This window comes from Aspergillus neoniger (genome assembly GCF_003184625.1).
Source record: "Aspergillus neoniger CBS 115656 unplaced genomic scaffold BO87scaffold_27, whole genome shotgun sequence".
Classification (NCBI taxonomy): Eukaryota; Fungi; Ascomycota; class Eurotiomycetes; order Eurotiales; family Aspergillaceae; genus Aspergillus; species Aspergillus neoniger.
Genome location: NW_020291155.1, coordinates 273,405 through 295,887, shown reverse-complemented (window position 1 = coordinate 295,887; position 22,483 = coordinate 273,405). Strand labels below are relative to the sequence as shown.

At 51.6% G+C, this 22,483-nt stretch overlaps 8 protein-coding genes across 8 annotated transcripts; 4 read left to right on the top strand and 4 right to left on the bottom strand.

Moving 5' to 3' along the window:
- Positions 1 to 203: 203 nt before the first annotated feature.
- Positions 204 to 1,722, top strand: BO87DRAFT_428414 (uncharacterized protein; the record flags this gene model as incomplete). Its single annotated transcript, XM_025627451.1, has 7 exons — positions 204 to 350; positions 417 to 798; positions 852 to 969; positions 1,016 to 1,083; positions 1,149 to 1,179; positions 1,260 to 1,266; positions 1,354 to 1,722. The coding sequence occupies 7 exons, from the start codon at positions 204 to 206 to the stop codon at positions 1,720 to 1,722; spliced, it is 1,122 nt and encodes a 373-aa protein (XP_025477248.1).
- Positions 1,723 to 1,957: 235 nt separating this feature from the next.
- On the top strand, positions 1,958 to 3,776 carry BO87DRAFT_408723 (uncharacterized protein). Its single transcript, XM_025626182.1, has one exon. It carries the CDS (start codon positions 2,122 to 2,124, stop codon positions 3,766 to 3,768), a length of 1,647 nt encoding a protein of 548 aa, XP_025477247.1. The 5' UTR covers positions 1,958 to 2,121; the 3' UTR covers positions 3,769 to 3,776.
- A 44-nt stretch (positions 3,777 to 3,820) lies between these two features.
- On the bottom strand, positions 3,821 to 4,318 carry BO87DRAFT_119880 (uncharacterized protein). The gene has a single exon (XM_025617944.1). It carries the CDS (start codon positions 4,133 to 4,135, stop codon positions 3,872 to 3,874), a length of 264 nt encoding a protein of 87 aa, XP_025477246.1. The 5' UTR covers positions 4,136 to 4,318; the 3' UTR covers positions 3,821 to 3,871.
- A 183-nt stretch (positions 4,319 to 4,501) lies between these two features.
- Positions 4,502 to 5,975, top strand: BO87DRAFT_388984 (uncharacterized protein; the record flags this gene model as incomplete). Its single annotated transcript, XM_025624881.1, has 6 exons — positions 4,502 to 4,691; positions 4,746 to 4,813; positions 4,866 to 5,245; positions 5,307 to 5,371; positions 5,429 to 5,804; positions 5,912 to 5,975. The coding sequence occupies 6 exons, from the start codon at positions 4,502 to 4,504 to the stop codon at positions 5,973 to 5,975; spliced, it is 1,143 nt and encodes a 380-aa protein (XP_025477245.1).
- A 736-nt stretch (positions 5,976 to 6,711) lies between these two features.
- BO87DRAFT_314257 (oleate hydratase) lies at positions 6,712 to 10,112 on the top strand (the record flags this gene model as incomplete). Its single annotated transcript, XM_025619650.1, has 5 exons — positions 6,712 to 6,999; positions 7,067 to 7,653; positions 7,722 to 8,065; positions 8,540 to 8,996; positions 9,047 to 10,112. The coding sequence occupies 5 exons, from the start codon at positions 6,712 to 6,714 to the stop codon at positions 10,110 to 10,112; spliced, it is 2,742 nt and encodes a 913-aa protein (XP_025477244.1).
- Positions 10,113 to 10,768: 656 nt separating this feature from the next.
- Positions 10,769 to 13,037, bottom strand: BO87DRAFT_339975 (uncharacterized protein). The gene is made up of 2 exons (XM_025620648.1): positions 11,226 to 13,037; positions 10,769 to 11,156 (listed from the first exon to the last, which is right to left on the bottom strand). Exons 1-2 carry the CDS (start codon positions 13,002 to 13,004, stop codon positions 11,046 to 11,048), a joined length of 1,890 nt encoding a protein of 629 aa, XP_025477243.1. The 5' UTR covers positions 13,005 to 13,037; the 3' UTR covers positions 10,769 to 11,045.
- Positions 13,038 to 13,189: 152 nt separating this feature from the next.
- On the bottom strand, positions 13,190 to 14,887 carry BO87DRAFT_339971 (GDP-Man:Man(1)GlcNAc(2)-PP-dolichol alpha-1,3-mannosyltransferase). Its single transcript, XM_025620647.1, has 2 exons — positions 13,920 to 14,887; positions 13,190 to 13,830 (listed from the first exon to the last, which is right to left on the bottom strand). The coding sequence occupies exons 1-2, from the start codon at positions 14,737 to 14,739 to the stop codon at positions 13,223 to 13,225; spliced, it is 1,428 nt and encodes a 475-aa protein (XP_025477242.1). The 5' UTR covers positions 14,740 to 14,887; the 3' UTR covers positions 13,190 to 13,222.
- A 747-nt stretch (positions 14,888 to 15,634) lies between these two features.
- BO87DRAFT_428407 (kinesin family protein) lies at positions 15,635 to 21,201 on the bottom strand (the record flags this gene model as incomplete). The annotated part of the gene is made up of 5 exons (XM_025627450.1): positions 15,635 to 16,180; positions 16,234 to 20,283; positions 20,340 to 20,515; positions 20,574 to 20,897; positions 21,042 to 21,201. 5 exons carry the CDS (start codon positions 21,199 to 21,201, stop codon positions 15,635 to 15,637), a joined length of 5,256 nt encoding a protein of 1,751 aa, XP_025477241.1.
- Positions 21,202 to 22,483: the final 1,282 nt, after the last annotated feature.

Below are 22,483 nucleotides of genomic sequence, written 5' to 3'. Positions count from 1 at the left end.
CCATGTGTTGATAGTCGATGTATCGCTCGACGGCTGAACAAAGAACCTCTTTGTGTCCGTCTAATAGTCTCGTAAATAATCAAGTATCGACTATATCGCTCGATCGGGAACACGCCTGCTCGGTACAGCTTTATATTTCAAGGACCTCCAAAGACCCCCCCCCTTGCTGGAGCAACAATGATATATTGTTAAGTCCGGCCACAATGCCTGACGACAAAGGCCCACAGATCACTGCCGTGTCCTGGAGCTTTGGAAGCGTGGCGATCATAGTCGTCGCCATTCGGTTGTACACCCGGCTAATACTGACTCGCAAAGCAGGCTGGGACGACTTCTTTATTGTTCTTTCCTTGGTAAGTTAACCCTGCAAGATCCCACCGCAAAAAATAGCGGCTAACCCAGGCGCCGCATGGATGCAGTTGAGCGCTGTTGTATGTTCAGGGTTAGCGCAAACCGGCGTGCATTATGGGCTGGGGAAACACATGGCCGATATTTCCAATGGGGAATGGAAAATCGAGGCCTTCAAATATACCGTCATCGCACCCAACTTCTCCATGGTCAGCACCACAACAGGCAAGCTATCGGTGGCCGTCTTCCTGCTGCGCTTAATGGGCCAGACAGCGTCCCTGGCAAAACGATGGTTCCTGTATATCTTCAGTGTAATATCCATTGCTTGGAATGTGCTGGCCATCATTGCCATTATGGGGTACTGCCGGCCTGCGGAGAAGATCTGGCGGCCAGAGGTTCCCGGCTCCTGCTTTAGCTTGAAGTTTCAGCTGATTGCTGGGATATCGCAAGCCTGTGAGTGCCAACACTGCCTGGTAGCTATGCGTCGAGACAATAACATCATACAGCATTCAACGCTTTCGCCGACCTTACCTTGGCCTTGTTTCCAGTCATCATTTTCTGGTCCGTCCAGCTGCCCTGGAAAATGAAGCTAGGGGTTATAGCTGTCATGGGCGCGGGAATCCTGTAAGTACCTCCAATCCAACCAAATAAACTCAACTGATCCCAGAAGGGCGGCGGCAGCAACCTTGGTCAAGGCTATTCTTCTAAAAAGCCTCCCGGTCCATTCAGACATAACCTGTAAGCACCGATGTTCCGGGCAGGCCCAGACACTCGAAGACGAAGCTTAACACGTTAAACTCCAGGGTCATGGGCCGATATTACAACATGGTACTCGTACGCCACTCACCCCTCCATGGTTCATAGTTACTAAACCACAACAAATCAAGCTAACACTATGTTTTCCGAACCACTAGGATTGAGGTAAGCAGGAACCTTCCTCTCAGCACAGCCAAGCTATCTATATACTTTTATCATGCGCTAAGTGGCGCCCATGCAATCCATCAACAGATGTACGTTATCATAATCTGCGCCACTCTCCCTACCCTCCGACAATCATACAACTTTGCCTTGCATCGAACACGCTACGCAGGTTCATACTACAAACGCTCCCACTCCGAAGCAGCAGCAGCAAGACAGAAACCAATTCCTCTCGCTCGTCGTCAACCCGATCAGTCACTTTTCGATACATTCGCTGATGAGACCGGCTTGGTGAATGTAGCTTCCAACGAAGATAGTTTTGTCTCCCCCGGAAGATGTTCGGACCATACGATCATCACTAAGACTACCGAGATTGAGGTCCACGAGGAAAATAAGTCCAGACGGGATATCGAGAATCCTCATTTCCCGCGTACGAATCCGTTTAGGACGCATCAGTAGCATAGGACGGAGGGATGATCCGACGATGACGGTTTGTATGTTAGCTAGGTTAATGAGATCGAGGTATCGCATGTACGATAGCAGTAGTGATGAAACTATTGCTCGTTTCTACTGTGTTCAGGAATAAAATTCTAACGAGAGACAAGGATATAAAAAGAGGATATTAATGCGACCGCAAATTTGAAGGATAATCACTGATTGATCACCATTCCAACGCCCAACCCAATCTTATCAACGAAAATCGATTCTCTTCGTTTTATCTACGTCAAAGTCAGCCGACATCGGCTATTCGTCTTCTATTTTCACTCCTCCCAACACAGTCAGCCTGCCTTCACAATCATTATCACAAACCTTACAGCAAACTACAAAGGCAAAACCTCCTACTTAAGTCCCAGGCCCATGGCATGTGCCCCTACGGCAACCTGTCCAATAATATCTTCATCCCTCGTTACCAAGCCCACATTCAAGTCGAAGGGAAAACGTGAAAGTGTCAGCGAAAGCGAAAGCGAACGCAACGGTCAGAATGTCGTTACAGCCACCGACGCGAACGTCGAGCCGCAAGAGATGAGAAACGAGAAAGAGCCTCCTCAGGAGTACGCTCATAGTCGATCTCTAAAGTCTATCCCAGGTGGTGGGGCTTATGTGCCGATGAGTGGCTATTTCATGCCGGGCAACTTGCTCGGGGATCAGAATGGGTTGAGAGCACCAGAAATAATTGCTGAAGGGCCAGCGGTGCCGGCTGGGAAAATGGGAGAAGGAGATGATACCGGGGCCGTATCATCGGCTGTGGATACTTCGACGTTGAAGTTGAATCAAGTGCCTGGGAATAGACGGAAAATTGGTTGGGCATTGTCGCTTCCTGTTGGGACGGCCGCGCATACTGCTGAACATGGTCTCCTTACTGAACGGTCTTCTGGGGTTAGTGTGTCCTTCGGAGCTAAGGAGGATTTCGCTTTTCAGGGTACATTTGGAGATCATGCAGGTGGCGGTCATGCTGTGAGTGATGGTAATCATGAAGATGGAGAACCGTTGGAAAATGATAGCATGGCTGACCAATATGGGGAGTCCGAAGGTCCCAGGTTTAGTCAAGTTGACTATTTCACCCAACACAAAAGCTTAGAAATCCGGACAGATGGGCTTCCCAGGAGACCACGGTATTGTGCGGCCACTGTTGGAATTCCGTGTCGGGATACCGTATGGGCCTTTATTAATAGGGTTGATTCCGATCATGGATTGCCAACGGCAACAGACTTACCTTGGGAGATCCGAACACTCCATAAGACAGACGAGTTGAACACAATAGCGGCCTATCTTGCTAGCATGCGACGAAACCTGAAAGACCTAGACGTCAACTTTACTTTTCACTATCGCCCGGTGTCTTTCATTGACAAGGCAGATCGTGATAAGAAAATTGGGGGTTACACCTCCTCCGACAAGCACAACGCACACACCGTCGCAGACCTGTATATGCATACAAAGGACGATAAGAGTTGGGGCACGCTCTGTGTTACGAGAGAGCACCATGTCCAAGGACTAGCCTGGCATTATTGGGCAGTTGCTGCTATCTCGCCACCCAAGTCGCCGTTCCAGTCAGTAGATGAGAGAGGGATATATCTTCTCATGTATGATTCAAGGCCGCTCAAGGAACCGACCAAAAAGCGCGATCGGGATTTTTGGAGGAACTATATGCGCCGTGATCAGTACAAACTACTAGTTGAGATAGGGAAGACTTTCAAGATCCTTGATCTCGCAATCAATCGGAAACAGCTCTCGGTGGAGGGTGAAGACGATCCCCTGCGTCTGACCCTGTGGTGGCTTTGGAACATTGCTCGATACGGCGGGGGCTTTTATGAGAGAGACGGCGAGCTGGAAGACCCACGCTGGAGGTTGACAGATGCCAGATGGCTCCATTTCGATCAAGATTGGTCAAGCAATGTGCGAACAACACTGCGGTGGAAGAATGTTAAAGAATGGTTCTCAGAGCAACGACTGGATGAGCACATAATCCACGAACAGCAAGTCCAAGGACACAGGATAGCTGCATAGGAGCATAGACTCGGTAATGAGACATAGCAAGAATGCAAATGGTCCTTTTCTGTTACGCTGCAAATCTCACATTGAGCATTGGCAACGTGGTGATGTAGGCGGCTCAGTTTGACGAGCCTCGTGACCCAACAAGGCCGTCAATACGCAAGACAGAGATGGAGGAATCTAAGAGTGTCAGACACTTACGGCCGAAATAGTCTGGTTCCGGACCCGGCCGTCTGGTTACGCCAGATGTAGTAGCGGAGCCGAGATGAAGCGGAGTCGTTTGAGTCGTCCCTGGGGTACCGGGGGATATACTGGAAGAGGAACAGGATGACCTACAACGGATCAGAGATCGAAGTAAAAGACCAATCATGATACTTCTCATCGGCGGCAATCCGCGATATGGCCGAGTCAATCTGGCCTCCGGTCTTTCAACTTCAGCGGAAGATGCCCGGGTGTTCGTTTTTGACTTTCGGAGTGCGGCAAATTGTTGATTGGGGTAGTCGCCACTGCCGCGGACACGTTGACATCACTGCAAATTCGGCCGAAGAGGGTTCCTGCGTTCCTACAGCGGGCCGATTAAATAGATTTACCCGACCGTGATTGTTAGGAGACGCCGCGAGAATGAAGAAGAAAGTATATAGTCCTGTATACAGGACGTTAAGCCCCGTTACATTGCTAGAATAAAACTCATACCAACCCAGATGAATGTGTCGATGCAAGCACAGCTTTCTGCATCCCATCAGCCTCCATGACACCACTCAATCATTGGGGCATCACCCTCGTTGTTGTCCCCATTGTGGCATGTGTTGTGACAACCCTCTTCTTCATTCTCCGGTTGTATTCTCGGCGACTTGTCCGTCAGAAATTTGACCTCGGTGATATGTTGATGGGCATAGGGCTTGTCTTCTCATACGGGCTAACCCTCTGTACTGTGATATGTTAGTTACATCATAACCCCAGTTCCATTGTAAATTAGCTTACATGTAATCTAGCGGCATTCAACGGCGTTGGCCACGATTTCTGGTCCCTCTCCAGGCCTACCAGAGGAACAGTCACCTTGGTGAGTATACCCACCTCCCGCTTTACGGTCAAGTTCTAACCAAATGAACTAGCTCTTCTGGTGCTCAACGAAATTCTGGGTATTAGGCCACGTCTTCGTGAAGATTTCCTATCTCGTTCTGCTCCGCAAGCTTTTCGGAGCCATCACATATTGGCGGAAGCTTACCACTGCATTGATCGTGTTCACGCTTGCCTGGGGCATTGCTTCCCTGCTTGTCAGCATCTTCCAATGCTGGCCTGTGCGTTATTTCTGGATCAAACATATTGATGGCAGCTGCATGCGTGGGCGAAATACATTTTACATCATAGCTGGGTCAATTGCGCTGGCTGAGAACTTCGTATTGATCTTGGTGCCCTTGATTGTGGTTTGGGGAATGAAACTGACGCCCCGACAGAAGGTGGAATTAAGTCTTCTTTTTGGCTTTGGTGGATTGTATGTTTCCTGCTACGCAAATTGTTAAACTGGTTGACTGTAATACTGACAATGACAAAAGGGTCTGTGCCGTCGGGTTTCTGCGTATGATCACGTTCAAGAGATACGTGACGGCAGATGCTACCAGTATGCCAACCCATCGACCCCCTGGGTCAAACGATGAAAATTGCTAATGCCTCCCAGCAAACGGATACCTCCAGTCCATATGGTCCATTGTCGAACTTGATTTGGGAATCATATGTGCTTCGGTGATATTGATGCGCCCGATATTCCACCGCGTCACAAAGACATTCAAGATAAAATGTTGCGCCATGCGGGCCCAGACATCCGATTCCAGCGCCTCTTCAAAACGCGCGCAGATGATGAGGTCATTGTCATGGCCGAGGCCGCTGTCCTTTGCAGAAACGGGATCAGTGGATGAGTGGTCGCAAGTGCGAGCTTCAGCATACAGTACGCGTGTGCGTGGTAGTGTGGATGAAACTCCCAGCTTAGCTGGGGTCCGGGACATAATGGTTGAAGTGTCGATTGATCGCGAGATGAGAGCGAAAGAGGAGATGGTGTAGCACATGGCTTACACCGTGTCAGCTGATCCCTGGCAGACCCCATGCAGTCATTACCTTCTAGTATACTACTTAGTACTTAATCATTCTACTATATTTTCTATAGGGATTCAAATGGGCAGGAGTCCGCCCTACACCCTGCCCAAGATGAGACTGACTTCGGCAAGTGAAAGACTGATTGGTATATAATAGTATGACTGGCAGTACTGAAGGAAGGTATCCGGTTGATTGAGAAGTTGTGCTACCACTCCTCATTCAACCCCGCGGTTACGTGCATTTTCTTCCGTGGACAACCACCACATCAGCTCCACACCATCCGAGGTTATTCAGCACATGTCATTTGTGTTCCTTGATCACTGACGTATTATCCTTTTTCATCTAGGAATACGCTGAATACGATATCTGCCCTTCCAAGATGCGGCGTCTCATAGGCCACCGCGGTTTCAACCAGCGTATTGCGGATAGACAAGATGCTCGTATGATCTCGGATTTATCTCTCCGGCAAGGGTTATCGGACTTGCTGCACATAATCCCCATTTGTTCCACCCTGACTAGCTCATCAATTCGAGTGATCGACCTTAGTGATCGGCACCCCGCGCTCCCCATCCTCGGTCCGCGTTACCGTTCAAGATAGTGGCATATGAACTCGTTACGACGGGTGCAACTATAGAGGATGTATACCACAGGCATTGAGCTGCTGACCATAGGAAAGAATGTATGGGACAATGATGATACACAGGGATGTGATTTCTGTCTTCGTGCGGTTGTAGTATATAATGGGCACCACAGACCGACGGACCTTCCTAGTGGAGCATCTCAACTTCATCATAGATCTATTCAACCATCCCAGGATTTTGAATCCATCATCAAGTCTCCGCACCAGTGATCATCATCATCATCATCATCATGCCCCTTACAACCGCCTTTTCCCTTACCACTCTCACATCTTCAATCCATCAACTACCAGTCTCGCTTCCCATCACCCTCACACTCGCCTTCCTCGCCTACCTTCTCCTCGTCTCCACTCTTCGCTTCCAGCGCGTTCGCAATCTCTACCGCGACTACCCACAGTATGCAAACCGTGCGTCTATGTCTCAAATGACCGTCCATGATGCGTGGGCCATACAAAAGAACATAATGCAACTCGAGTTCCCTACAACTGCAGTGAAAGCCCTTCAGTTTGCACTCTTTCGGGTAACTGTTCCTCCTTACCTCCCCTCGTCATGGAATCCTACTAATCACATGTGATCTCCCATCCCAGACATACGGCATCCCGACCATCTCTTCCCTCCTTCTGCATACTTCCCAGCTTTCAGACCCTGCCACATCCTTCAAGCGCTATGCAGATACGGGTGCCCTTATCGGTCAGTTCGTGACATGCCCTCCTACTTCCTCTCGTGCGCGCACTGCCATTGCCCGAACCAAATTCCTACACTCCGGATACCGTGCCAGCGGTAGAATCCTCGAGTCTGACATGCTCTATACTCTGAGCCTATTCGCCACAGAACCCATCCGCTTTGTGGAGCGGTTCGAGTGGAGGACAATGACGGAGTTGGAACAGTATGCTATTGGAACTTACTGGAAGAGCCTGGGAGATGCGGTGGATATCAGCTATCATGCGTTACCGTCGGGAAAAAGCGGGTTCAGAGATGGCCTGCATTTCTTGGAAGAGCTCCGGCAGTGGAGTGACCATTATGAAGAAGAGAACATGAGACCCGACCACCGGAACAGACTGGTCGCGAACAAGACGATGGATGTCATTGTTTACGGATTTCCCGAGTGGGTGAGAGGCGTCGCTGTCGGCTTTGCCACCTGTGTGATGGACAATAGATTGCGGGAAGCAATGATGTGAGCTTTTCTTGCATAACACATTCTTTATGATGGCTTATGCCGAGAACCATGTGCTGATAAATTAGGTACGAGGCGCCACCTATGCGGTATCGGAGGATTTTTACGGGGCTAGTAGCCCTACGGAAGTATTTTCTGCGATACCTTGGGCTTCCTCGGCCGATGGTTCTCCGACAAGAAGTTTTCAGCGATACTTCTAATGAAGACGGTCGGTATTATGTTCGAGTTTGGAAAGGAATGCCGTACTACGTGCAGCCAACCGTTTGGAACCGCTGGGGTCCAGCGGCGTGGTTGACGTGGGCCCTAGGCCTTCCACTTCCCGGCGATGATGGCGAAACTTACTACCCCGGGGGCTTTGATGTAGCCAATTTGGGACCGAGGTACTTCGAAGGAAAGGGACGAAAGTCCGTGGGTGAGTTTGTAGAAGTATTGGAAAAGGAACACAGGGGACAGTGTCCCTTTGGCAGTAACAAGTAACCAGCCAGAGGTATATTTTCGTGGGCCAGTTCTAGAATGAACACGGCCTAAGATGACTTTGCTAGAACGAATATTATCTGGATCGAATACACTGCCTATCTCGCGCAAGCAAATCATTGTGTCGTCAGCGTGGGTCTAACCGTTGCGAACCATGGTTCTCCCAGAGTGTCAGGATATCGGCGAGCCTTGACATCAGAAACCTTCCCGCCACACCCGTGAAGTCCAGAACGCCGTGGGCGTCGCTTTATATACTGGTTGGCTGTCCTCGTGGCTGTCTCGATTAAGCAGTAACAACCATTGTCCGTCATGTCTTCCATTTCGGCACCGCCAACTCCTCCGCCTGAGCGCCGGTCGCCAGAGGGGATGGATGCGTGGATTCTAGGGGCTGGCATTTCTTCTCTGACTGCAGCTGTACACCTCATTCAGGAAGCGCATGTGCCTCCATCTCGTGTTCACATCCTTGAAACCCTCAGTCAAGCTGGCGGCGGGACTATCAGTACGGGCGACCCGATCAATGGATATGATTGCCGGGCAGGAGGGGTGCCTCCATTCAACGACGCCTGTATGGAAGAACTTCTCTCCCTGGTTCCCTCTAGGACAAAGTCAAACCAGACCGTCCTCGAAGACCTTGACGAGTTCTGGGCCACCGAAGCCATTAAAGATCGTCCTCATACTCGCTTCCTCACCCGTCATAAACATAGTCTTGAACGCATTGACGCCAAACGAGCGAGTTTGGGACTGCGCGACCGCGTGGACCTCTTTATGCTGGTTTCAAAATCGGACAAGTCCCTGGGCCGCTCGCGCATCTGCGACCATTTCAGCAATAGCTTCTTCAAAAGCTGCTACTGGATGCTACTTTCCACGACGTGAGTCGTACCTCTGTATCATCTATTGCTCATCCCTAACAACCTCCTAGCTTTGGCATAAAGCCTGTCCATAGTGCAGCCGAGTTCCGGCGCTACCTTCAACACTACATGCACAGCATTCACGAGATCCACCTTCGCCGGAAGCTAGATGGTGGCCGTTTCAACCGGCACGAGTCTATCGTCGCACCGGTCGCTCAATTCCTGCGGTCCCGGGGCGTAGACTTCCGCTTTCACACGACAGTCACTGATATCATCACTACCCCTTCAAGCAGCGATCCACACCGGGTATCAGCCATCAAAGCCATACATGAAGATAAGCCCGAGCAGACGATAAACCTGGGGCCGCGGGACATCGTGCTGGTGTCACTAGGCTCGGTTATGTCCGGCTCCACAACGGGCACCAATACGTCCCCACCATCCCTGGAACTAATGGAGATCGAGAAAGACTTGGACGAGAACTGGCTTCTGTGGCTGGAGCTATCCACTAAGAACCCTATCTTCGGGAACGCATACAACTTCTGCACACGCATGGGAGAGTCCCGCCTGGAATCCTTTACCGTCACCTTTTCCTCCCCCGAGTTCTTCAACCGTTTTACCGCCCTCACCGGCGACAAAGTAGGAAGCGGCACTTTCGTCACCCTCAAAGACACTCCCTGGCTCCTCAGCATCAATCTCCCCCAGCAGCCTCTATTCCCCGATCAACCTGCGCACGTGCAGGTGCTCTGGGGCTACGCAATGTACCCCGAGCGGGAGGGCGACTACGTCAAGAAACCCATGCTTGAATGCTCGGGACAAGAAATCATGGAAGAGATATTAAATCAACTGAATTTCCCTGTGCAGGGGATCCTAGGCCACTCGATTACCCTACCCTGCGTGGTTCCACGAGCAGCGGCAACCCTGTTGCCCCGCTTGCGCGGCGATCGACCACAAGTGATACCCCCGGGGATCGACAATCTCGGACTCATTGGCCAATTCGTGGACATCCCGGGAGAGGTGGCCGTGACGATGGATTACAGTGTGCGGTCAGCACAGACGGCGGTCCGCCAGCTAATGGGGCTGGAAACGCACAAGACAGTATCCAAGCGAAGTTCCGCGATCAATCTGCGGGCTTTGTAGATTGTCTACTAACTGACGTACTTCTCGTTGGTTCTTACTTGTTTCAACACCTCGCAAATGGGCCTGGGTTTATGATTCATGCATTGTTTATACCATTTTGTCATGCGCTGAAACTACTACAGCTCTACGTTCAGTCAGTTTACCAGAACTCCCTCCGTTGGATTCAACAGTCTCTTCGCGGGGATATATCAGGGCGCCTAAACCATTTTCTGATGCAGCTCTGAACCAGACAAAAAGCACTATTACCTTTTCTGTACAGCATGTTTGGAAGTTAGCCTGTTCCTTGTTTACGATGTTTCAAATTAGCCTTTATTATCAATCAATTTAGATTGTGCGTTTCGAATTTTTCAGGCCATTGTTCAGGACGGCGGATTCAGTAACGGGTAGGAGTAGTTGTTCCGGGAATCTAGGATAGCGTCGCCACCCTGCGTACACCTTCTCCTTTTACATGAGTGAAAACATGGAGGTGGGTTTGGTGTTAAGGTGGTGATGAGGAAGGTACGTGTCCAGGGATAGCTTTCATAGTCTGTTCCACCCATAAAGGAACGGGAAACGATGACGGATAATAAGTAGCTTTGATAGTGAGGACTTTATCTTTCTGACTCAATTTTGAATGCATCTATCTAGGATACCAACCAGAGACTATTTGATGGGTAGTTAGATGGGTCTTTCAAGAATTATGTAGTGGTAGAAGTTATACAAATTTCCTTCCGATACAGAAGTCAAATCGATATGAAAACCAAGATAAGCTGATACCAACAATGATGTAGGGCGCAATATAATGCCAATTCGTGATAATAAAAAGTGGTGAGTATACCGGTAAAAGTCGTATCTACCGTGCCAATAACAAACCCAGAATATATGCTCCAATACCGCTGCAAGTATAACTCCAATAAAAAGAGACGGACAATGTTCGCCGATCGAAAGATGTGCTCATATATCAGTCGACGTCGGATCCATTCCCATAAAGACTTTATACAATCGTCTACTCACGGCCGGACCAATGCGTGAGTCGGTGAGGGCGCCGTTTTTGTTTGCTGATTTCTGAAGGTATAACCGTCAGTATGTAGTTGAAGAGGTAATCAAACATTTTGGGATACAGCGATATCATACCTTGACATCTTCTAGTAGTCCCGGACCGTGTTTCCTCATCGCATTCACCAAATCCATCGCACTTGGGTATTGTGTCGCAACGCCATATGCCATTGACGCCGTGACTCGGTTTACCTCCTGGAGCATTTTGACGAATGCGTCAGACCGGTTCTCGCCGGGCTTGACTTGGCCCACGTCCATACAGAATGCGGAGTCATTTAGGTCCATCCGCTCACGACGATAGGGTACAGTGGAGATATACTCGGTGAAGTTCTTGATCCATTCTGCGGATTCTGCGGGGGAGCTTGTGTGATGTATTAGACACGAGTGAGTCACCTGTAGATCGAGCAGAGCGTCTTCGACCGTGTCGCTGTCTATAGGTGTGATAGTTTCGGCTTGCTGTTGTTTTCTCCGACCTGATGGACGAGCAGAGGTGTCTTCAAATTGTCGTCGCACAGCAGCTTGGTAGGCTCTGTTTTGCGCATTGTTATTCTTCCGCATCAGACTCGTTAGACCCTCAATCAAGTAGATCGGCCGAGACTTTGGGTAGGCAGACTTTAAGCGTTGAACGTGTTCGCTGACAGTGTTTCTTGGCTCGCCTGATGGAGGAGGCACGATCATATCGATAATGTCCTGAGCCGCTATTAAGCACAACACATGCTCCTCTTCCTCACGGATGTGAAGTGCACACGGTTCCCAGTGTCCCAGGGAGTCATTGTATGTAGCTCGGACCTTGCGACGCCACTTGACGATATTTGGAATGGCACTGGGAAAGAACGTGAGATCAACTTTGAGAAGACGCATGAGCTCTGATGTTTGGTTGCCGAGACTTGTGTCGGTAAAAGTAGAGGCCAGGTCAATTAACATCTCATGCGTGGAATCCTTCTTGTCCACCTTGAGTTTGTTGACCTCAGCAATGTCCGCTGCTAGTTGCTTTTCGCGGGCTTTATCCTCCTTGGCTTTCTGCTTGCGCTCCTTTTCGAGCTGTTTATCTCGTTCTCGTTGCACCTTGGCCGCCTCCCGCTCTCTGGCTTTGGCCTCCTTCTCTTCGCTTGTAACCTTGGTGGTTTTGCGCTGGGGCTTCCGCGGTGGCGGCATCTCTTCGACCTCTATATCATCGCTCTGGTCGTACTGCTTGCGGCCTCTCGTCGATCGGCGCACCGAATCGTCATTGCTGCCGTGAGAACGGTCTTCCAGTGTTGCTAGTAGGTTCGCTGTCCGGCTTGAGAATGCATTTGCTTCCACTCGCTGAGCTACATCAAGTAAATCGTTGACGTCTGGGAAATCAAGTTGGTCGCTGGACACCTGGATCTCCTCCCTCCGTAGTCGGTTGTTGCGGGTGCCAATGGGAATGTTATCATCTTCATCGTCGATCGAGATAGGATTGATATCACGCGATGATATGGCTGGTCTGACTGGTAGATTGTGTCTTGTTTCAGGCGCCGACGAGGTAAAGACGATCGGGTCGGATTCTCCATTCCAGGCCGGAGGTTTCGCAGGGGCGGGACCGTCCGAGGATAAGACTATGTCGTCATCGGAGAACAGGAAGAGCGAGTTCTTTGCTGGTGGCAGCGGCACTTCTTTAGCGGGTGTAATTTCATGACTCAAGCGTCGTCGTTTGGCAGGCTGCTCAATGGGATTATCGTAGGTAAATGCGGAGAGATCGATCTCGTCGGAAAAGATGGAGTCCGAGGCGGGCACGACAGGCGGGTGCGAATGAGCCCGACGGATGGACAGCTGCTCGCGTCTTTCTATCGGGGGCGGAGGAGTGGAGGAGAGGAGGTCGATGACCTCTGGCATCTTGCCCAAAACACCAAAAGGCCCAACTTTGTGAAGGCAATGGCGGGAATGAAGAACAACTGCTAAGTTGGAGATAACGGCACGTGTCGCGGGGATCACGTCGGTGGCGCGGTGTCACGTGAAGCCATTCAATATCTACTGGATATCAAAGTGGATGAACTGAGCATCACGAATTGATTATTGTACACGCAAGTCAAGGGTATTATTCTAACAAACAATCAAAGCAGCTTCACGAGAAATGCAGCAGCGAGGGCAAGCACCACTCCCACCAATGCAAGCAACGCAAGAACCTGTTGGAAGCCATGGAACGGCCGCTGCTCCTGGCCGAGCATCTCCTCGATTTCCTGCTCGAGTTTCTCGCCCATAGCCGTCAGTGAGAACTCCTTCTCGACACGCTCCTTCGCAGCCACGGACATCCTGTCCAGCTCCTCCTGCTTCATGCCATAGAGCACCTTGTCCATCACCGCAGTCCAATCGGCATCCACCTTGGCGTCCCGGAGCCAGCCCGTTTCGCCCTCCACAATGGTCTCCAACGGCCCTCCAGTATTCGAGGCAAGCACCGGCACGCCAGCCCGCATCGCCTCCACCGGCACAATCCCGAAGTGTTCGTTGATTGGCGTATACAGGAGCAACTTCGCCTGCAGCAAAAGGGTATCCCGGAACGCCGTCGGCACGGACAATAGGAAAAGGACATCGATAGAATCGGGGATTGAAAGCGCCGAGATAACCGTCTTAGATGTCGCCGTCTGCAAGCCCAACCCAGTCGCCAATTCATCGAGCTCCCGATGATACTGCACATTCTCCTGGACGCGATTGTCGTAACCACCTGCACCACGCACACAACCAGTTAGCGCACTCCTCTCAACCAACAAACAACGAGCGCATCCGCAGCACCCATAAAAGGGCAATACTCACCAGCAACAACCAACCTCGTCCCCTTCCTCTTCTCCGCCCCAAGACCATGATAGGCACGAATCGCCAGCGCCAGGTCCTTCTTCCTCTCAAACCGATTAACACTAAGCAAGATCTTCTTCCCACCCCACAACTGCTCCCCATCCTTGACCACCCCCTCCACCCCATCCCCAGCCTTAGTATCAACACACGGATAAACAACACTCAACTCCCCAATTTTCTCCCTCCCAAACACCCCACTAACCACCCCTCTCGTAAACCTCGAATTGGCAACCACCTTATCCGACGCACTCACAGCCCACCCCTCAAACCAATCAAACGGCACACGATACAACCCCTTAAGCACCTGCAACACAGAACCCCCCTCATCCCTCCTCGCAAGCAACTGATCCGGAAAATGACAATAGAACAAAATCCTCTGCCGCTTCCTGCTATTCTTCTTCCCCCCAAACACCTTCAAAAACGGCACACACGCCGGCATCTGATCCACAATAAACACCTCTTCCTCACCCTCCCCTTCCTCCCCATTTGTAGCACCCTCCCCAACCAACAACTCCCACGTCAAATGCAACTGTCTCAATATAGCCATAAGCACAAACAACCGTCCGCCCACATGCGCCGGGAAGATCGTATTCCCGCGCACCTGCACATCAAGCGTCCCATCGCGCGCCTCCTCAAAACAATGCGATTTATCCCGGTGCGAGGTGTAGATTGTAACGGGGTGGCCGCGCGATTGTAATGCTAGAGCCACGTCAATGATTAGACGTTCTGCGCCGCCGATGCCGAGGTCGGGGTGGATGATGGTGATTTTGGCGGGGGGCATGGTTGTTGTTCCCTTTTCTTTTTATATATTTTTTCGTTAAGGCTTTTGTGGGTGAGAGGGTAATTGAGTCGAGGGGATATTTTTTATGTGGACATTGGCATTGCAAATTGGGAATTGAGTGAGTTGTAGGTGGTTTCGTAGCTGGTGGTTTTTGTAGTTGATTTAATTAGTTGCGGAGGTGGTAGCCTGCTGAACGGAAAGAGACACGCGGCCGATTGGGAGATTGCGTCATGTGATGATCTATCTATCTCTCTTATCGCCGTTCGGGGATGGGGGGGTATATTTAGATCGCTAAAGTATTGAACAGGGTACTGGGATTTTTGTATTATGCTATTCTGTAATTATATCTGTCACTTTGAGTTTAAGATTGTTCTAAATCGAGCCACCGTCTTGACTTATCAATGAAGAATGAAGAAACTGACATCAGGCAGATCAATCTACGTCCCGGCAACTAACAGCTTCCTACCGATGACAATTCTAACTAGAAAGAAGAGCAGAAGCAGCTATTCTAGCTGCGCATGCTGGACAACTGGGAATCAAAACATTCTTAAAGAACACATGTATCAATGTATGGTCAGGGTAGTCGGAGAATGTACAATCACGGGCCATACTTATAAGTCATAAAGTCAGGATTCATCAAAATAGGCGGAGCAGAAGTGAAGGGGATCAGTCAGGCGCACGAGGCAGAAGAGAAGCCGTGAAAGGAAAATACACAGAAGAGAAATAAGGGGAGGTATCAACGAGGCGAAGAAAGGGGGAATCGACGTTGAGTTAGTTCATAATACAGAGAAGACTGAACATCGTGGCGCCAAAAGGGACGTGAAAAACAAAGGCGGGCAGGACAAGGCAAGGCAAAGCAAAGCAAATGATATCCGCTAATGTAGATCGATCAAATCTAGAAGCAGTTGAGAGTGCTCTTCTTTTTCTTCTTGTTGAGCGCATTCATCCGCTCCTCGAGCTGCGCCCGGGCGGCTTCGGCCTCCCGGCGAGCGTTGCGTTCCTCCTCGACGGCCTGCAGTGAGAGGCGCTGGGAGGCGCGCTCCTTGCGGAGCGTGGTCAGTTCTTCTTCTAGCTCCCGAGCCTTCTTCTTCCAAGCGTCGCAATCCGACTTGACCTTGTTGCTTTGCGCTTCAAGGTCGCCCAGCGCTTCTTCCAAGGTGGCGGTGAGCTGCTTCTCGGCGTTCAGGTGCTTCTCGATGGTGCGAATGCGAGCCTCCTGGTCATCGACGATCTGTGGGTTCACCAGCTCTTTGCTAGTATGACGGGAGCTGGGGGGAGAGATACTGCCAGTGCCGTTTGTGGCCGAGGCAATGTTCGGTAGAGGAGGCAGGGGAATGGCGGGAGGCGGCGAAGGGAGAGAGGTTGCAGATGAGCTCTTGCGGAGATTGGACGTGATCGAGCTGCTGCGGTCATGAGAGCTGTCTTGGTTCTTGATTTGGAGCTAGATGAATGTTAGTCATTGCCATATGTAATTCTTGATATCAAAACACTTACCTCAAGCTGCTCGATCCGTACCCGGTATGTCTCAATATCTTTCTCATAGGCTGCAATCTTCACCTTGGCATCTTCCAGAGCCTGGTCACGCTCCTGTTGAATGACGGAGAGACGGTTGTGGTGCTGGTCGAAGCTATTGGTGATCTGTTCCTCCAGCTCCTCCACCAAGCGGACACTCTTCTCCTTTTCGGCCTTGACTTCGGCAATGATCGCCTCCTTCTTCTTGACCTGCTCTTCCTTCTGGCGCAGAGTATCCTCGAGGGTGGCAACCAGAAGAGCCAGCTCGTTGACCTTCGCTTCCTTCGTGGAGTTGCTCTGCATGAGCTCCTCCAGCCGGCCATCATCCGACCCCTTGGTCTCAAGTTGCTTACGCAGATCCTCGTTGGTATCCAGCATCTCGGCGTACTTGTCGGAGAAGTGCTGCTTCTGAGCCATGATCTCCTGAATTTGCTCCGCCATGGTCTCTGCGGTAACATCAGCGTTGAGGAGGTTCGAAACCATGTTGAGCAATTTCGTCAACTCTTCCCGCGACTCTAGGATCTCAGACTTCAAAGTCTTCATTGTCTCCTCATGCTCGGCGCTCATCGTGGCGAAACGCGACTCATAGTCAACTTGCGCGGCCGCTGTAACCCGAGCTTCAAGTTCCGCCACCTCCTGCTTGTGGGACTCTTGTAGGGACTCCAGTTCCCTCTTGTACGAGTCAGCAAGTGACTTGTGGGAGTCAATCTCCTTCTCCAGCTCTGACACACGAGACTGATGTACTTGGACCTCGCTGCTATCGTTGTCCTTTGCTGTGCGAAGCTCTGACAGCTGCAGCTGAGCTTCGCTGTGAGACTTTTCGAGGGAGGCGATCTTCTCAAGGTGGGCATCAGTGGTGGCCTTGTGTTCGTCAATGACATGCTTCAATTTTGCAACGAGTTCTTCTTGTTGCTCCCTCTCGGACTCCAATTCTCTAGCGGCAGCATCCTTCGAGGCAGACGCTTCACCGGCGGCTGCCTGTTCGGTACGCATCGCGTCGATGGACGCCAAAGCCTTGTCGAGCTCTGCCAATGTCGCGCTCAATTCCTGTTCAGACGATTGCAACGATTCAACGGCGTTCTGGTGTTTGCTCTTCAACTCCGTGACCTCGCCTTCGAGAGAAATGATCTTCCTATCTTGCTCTTCAGCGCACACATCCTGGGCTTTAGCGGCTTCTTCCTGCGTCTTCAGGAGGCTCTTCAATTCTTCGATCTCGGCGAGAAGCTGCTTCTCTCTGGTGTCGTGTGATTCTTTCATCTCGTTGATGAGATTCTCTTGCTGCACCACTTGATCACGCAGTTGATTGACGAGGCCCATGTCGACCGAGGACCCACCGCCTCCCTGCAAACTCGACCTCTCACGGGTGAGCCCGGAGATGATGGTTGATTTGGTCTCCATTTCCTTCTTGACGCTCTGGTTTTCGGCCTCCAGCGCCTGGATACGTTCCATGCGATTGTGTAGTTCGTGCATAGCCGAGTCGAGGTGGACTTCGAAGTTCTGCATCGTATCAGGGCGGGCCTCGAATTCCTCAACTGCAATATTACGCAAGGCGGCAAGGGAGCGGTGAGCCCGATCGACAGTACCAATCAGACTCTGGCTTGTCTTTCTCCGAATTACAGGGGACTTGAAGCCTGGCGTGGTCGGCGGTGAAGAATTCTTTCGCTGCAGTTCGGCCTTCAGCGTTTCAATGAGGCTGAGGGTTCCTTCATGCTCCGACTGCAACTGGGCATACTTCTGCGTCATAATCGAAACACCCTCCTGATGCTCCACGAGCAAGCGACGCATCTGCTCCAGTTCTTGGGCCTTCGCTTCATCTATCTCTCGAGTGTCGACGTGATTTTCCTGTGGGACTTCACCATTACTCAAGGTAGATTGCTCGTGCGAAGAAGCAGGCTCCCCGGCCAAGGATAACTCCGAAGAGAGTGATGGCGAGGACGACGGTTGTTTTCCATCGTTCGAGCCGGGGGCCTTGCCTTCCTCTAAAAAAGACACCGGACGGGATTCAACATTAGTGGAGAGAAGTTCTTGAACCTTTTCGTCGGGATGGCGAGCTTCGTCGGCGGCGTCCCGTTGGAACTCCGCCAGGGCTTTCATTGCTTCCGCATACTTCGCCTCCAGCGTCTCGTACTCACTCACAGTAGACTCGTGCTGCATACGCAAGTCAAACAACTCCTGGGTGACTGTCTCCAGCTTGTCCGCAACCACCTTGGTTTGGGTGGGAGTAGAGGCTCGACTCACACGGGCACCGTTCTCCTGGGCCTCCAGGCGGTCAGTAGCCGATTCTAGGACCTTCAAGTTGGTCTCGTCTGTCTCAGCAGTCGCCTCAGTTTCCATGGAGGCTTCGCGTACGGCTTCTGGGGTGGGCTCTGTCAAGCCTTCGTCTGATTCGGGTATGGCGGTCTCCACTGCCTCGGTCAGGACATCAAGGGAAAGGGATGTTGCTCGAGTGCGAGGTTTGTAGGCGCCCTTGACGGGAACTGGAGTATGAGTCTCAAGCTCGTCCTCGGACAGATCCTTCTGGTTGCCGTTCTGCTGGACATGATCAAGTTCATACAAAAGGTTATCCAGTTTGCCCAGGCTGCGCTGGCGCTCAATAACATGCTCCAGGCGCTCCATTTCCCTTTGCATGAGCTCCATATCTTGGTCGGCTTCAGCCAAACGCTCCTCGAGCGTGGAAATATAGTCTTCGCAATTGGCTTCACTTTCGCGGGCCCGACTGAGTTCCTTCCGAAGTTCGGCCACGATAGCCGCTTGCTTCTCTTCGCCAGTGGACTGCCCATCAAGCCGCGCTTCCAACTCATGCAGATAAGTCTCTGTGCTGTTCTCACGATCAAGCAGCTTCTGAATCCGTGCCTGCAATTGGGAGTTGACGGTCTCGACGTATGCGCACTTCGTCTCGCGTTCAAGAAGCGTGCTCTCCGTTACTGAGAGGGAGGACCTAGTGTTAGAAAGAGACGACTCAAGGCTCTGAATAGTCTTCTCGTACTCCAGGACAACCTGCTCGATCGACTCTGCAAAAGACTGTGATCGCTTCAGGCGCTCAACAGAAGTTTTCCCGACCAAGCTGACCACATCATTGGGGTCTGTCTCGCCAGCATGTTCGGAGTCCCTAGCGATCTCCGAGATTAATTTCGCATGCCGCTGGCTGAGAGCGTTGTAACTCTCTTGCGTATCGAGAAGCTGGTTCTGGAGCTCGACCTCCCTCTCGTTCTGTCGCTCGGCTCGATCCTGTGGGGCAGCGCTCCGACGGCCGTTCTCTTCCGCATTACGGAGCTGCTGGCGCAAAAAAGCAACCTCCGCCTTCAGTCGTTCGATAACTGCGTGCTTATCGCTTTCGTCGGCAATCTGCTGGATGCGTGGCTTGCTCTGGATTGCTCTAGCTCTTTGCGCATACTGAACCGTGTTCACGGTTTCGCTAAGATGGAACTCCGCAGGGTTGACACATGCAATCATGTATGTATAAGCGTTACCACCCAGGGAGTCCTGAAGCAGACGTGTGAGCTTCGAGTCACGATAGGAGACGTGAGCGCCGGCTTGGCGAGAGGAGAGCTGCGAAATGACCTTGCCCAAAGCAGCAAGACCCGCATTGATCGAGATACCCTCCTTCGCCCGTTCACCAGAGGCTCCAGTGTTCTTCAATCTCTCACTTCCTGCTAAATCCACGAAATGAAGCTTGCTATCCACCATGACGGAGGCATCGGACCCAGACATCATCTCCACTGGCATCGACATGCGCTTTTCCTTGGGTGTCGGGGACATGACACCGTTGGATGCCTTTCGCTGAACAAGATTTAGACTGAACACTGCGTGTGATCGGGAAGACTTGGCGTTAATGGCGGTAGAGTCGGTCTGTCGGATGGAAGAACCGAAGCTAAGAGCACCCATCAGATCTTCGTATGAATTGATATTCACCTGATGTAGACCGGTGAGAATGATACGTCCTTTTGCATCCTCGCGGATGGTGACTGTGCCCCGCTCGCCCTGATGTGTTGATTCGGGCACAAGGAGATCTCGCAATTGTTCGTTGTAAATCTGCACCCGTTAGTATTTTCTACTCGCGAAGCAGTATCCGATGTGGGGACCCATACTTCAACGTAGGTGGCCTTCAGCTGCCAGTTCTTCTCGACGCTAGCCTTCCCAAAGCTGGAGGCGGAGCCGACAGAATAGCGGGACGGAGGACGAAGGCCTGTGCCGCTGTTGCGATTGGGTTTGGTAGGGCCCTCTAGTTTTTCGAAGAGAAGCTGGGCAGCTCGGGGAATTATTCCTATTTTCGTCAGCCGAATGCGCCGCACATCGCGCGCTTCTCGGGGAGCAGAACGAACCCATCGATTTCGGGTCACTTTGTTCACTGGGGCCCGAAGTTCCCATGGTGTAGGACTTTCCCGCGCCGGACTGGCCATAGGCCAGGATCGAAACGTTGTAGCCCTGTAGAAACGAGCCGACACTATCGCTGAGATAGTCCCAGACACCATCCTGGTCGACCGTCTCAGCGAACACCCGGTCAAAAACAAACAACTTTCGGCCCTGAGGAACATCGATGGCAACACTGGTGGGATTTGTGACATGGACCATGGGACGCTGGAAGCGCTGGGGAACCAATTCATATCCGGGATCGGTTGGCTTCAGGGGCGGTCGCACTCGAACAGCTAGAAACGTAATCAGTATGCAGAGCTATAATCATGAAGCCGCGCACGTGGGGCGTTGGAGGCGCCGAGGCGAGCGGTATCCGCAATACCGCATCTGAACCGGCTCAGTCCCAACGGGCGCACGCACTGAATGAAATAACGCACCGACTTTGACCGCAGTTTTCCCATCCTCATCCGATGCTCGACTTCCTCCACCATGTCTACTGCTCATACTCAAGCGACTGGTGCTCCGGGGGGTCCGCATGATGCCGCTGAAAGGACGCTGGGGCGCATCCGCTGGCGATTCAGGCTGAGAGCCCGTCATGGCCCTTTATACGGTTGCAGGCCAGGAAGAGGGGGGGAGGAACAGGTTGGGCAGAGATAGATCGGCGAATGGTGGACAGAAATGTGGTGATTGGTCATGAAATAGAGGCGGGAGTCATCAGTCGCGAATCGGTGCGCCAGAAGTGCGAATGTTCACTCTTGGTGTCCTTTTATTAGGATTATGATTTATGTGGGCGGTTCCGTCGCGTGAGATGGCGGCCTGCGGCACTCTGCGACGTCAAGCGGTCTCTAACCTGCAGGTACAATAAAAGCGGGAAGGTTCCTATCGAAGCAGTGAAAGCTGGTTAGAAGGGTGACCGGAAAGGCGGGAGATGGACCGGAACAAGTGAATCCAAGGTAAGGGGAAAGGGGACAATTACAGGAGTATCCCGACCACAGTGCGAACAAAGGGAGGGAGCAAACAGTTGGACACTGACAGAGAGGCCAACTGAGAAAGAGAAGAGAGAGCGAAGCTGCACCACTGGCGGTCACCGCAGAGGGGCTTAAGGCAAGAATGGCAGAAAGGGAGTGACAGGGAATGGACAGGAAGAGTTCCCCGGGTCTAGGCAGTACCAGCCAGATAGAAAGGTATCTCTACACACCCCGACTGGAAATCCGAGAGAGAAAAAAAACACCCAAGCGGGAGAAGCTGTCGCAGAGAGGAGAGGAGATGGAAGAACTCCTGAGCGGCAAGCAAAGTTAATTGGTGGCATCAAGGTTGAAGCGAACCGGGATGGGGCTGGGCTGGGGCGTTGGCCCAAGTCGGCCGCTTTACTATGTTGAGCTGAACTGGAGTGGAAACAAGTGGACGGTGCGAAGTGGAAAAGGAGCCGGCCAGCAACGGCGCTGCGGTGAATAATCATGCTAATAATGAAGAGACTAACTAGGCAGAGGGAGAGAGAGAGAGAGAGAGGGAAGGAGGAGAGGGGTCCAATTTGATGCCACGCGGAATTGTTTCCTCCAAAATTCTTGTCGGTACTCCGTCTTTTCTCTTTTTCTCTATTAATTCCTAAGATCTGCCTTTCCAATCTGCTTGAAAGTTGAAACAAGTCATAAAAAGCAGCCAGGTAGTAAAAATAGTACCGCAGCTGAGACCGTGGTTCCTGGCCATCTCTCACAGACGATCCAGCAATCAAGGGCCAGACTGCATGACACCCACAGCCAAAGCTGAAGAAAGCAACAGATTGTCAGTCAGTCAGTCAGTCAGGCACCGTCCATGCAATTGGGGATGACCCTCTCAGGAACCAAGTCCCGTACGACTTCCGGTATGGCGGTTACGACGC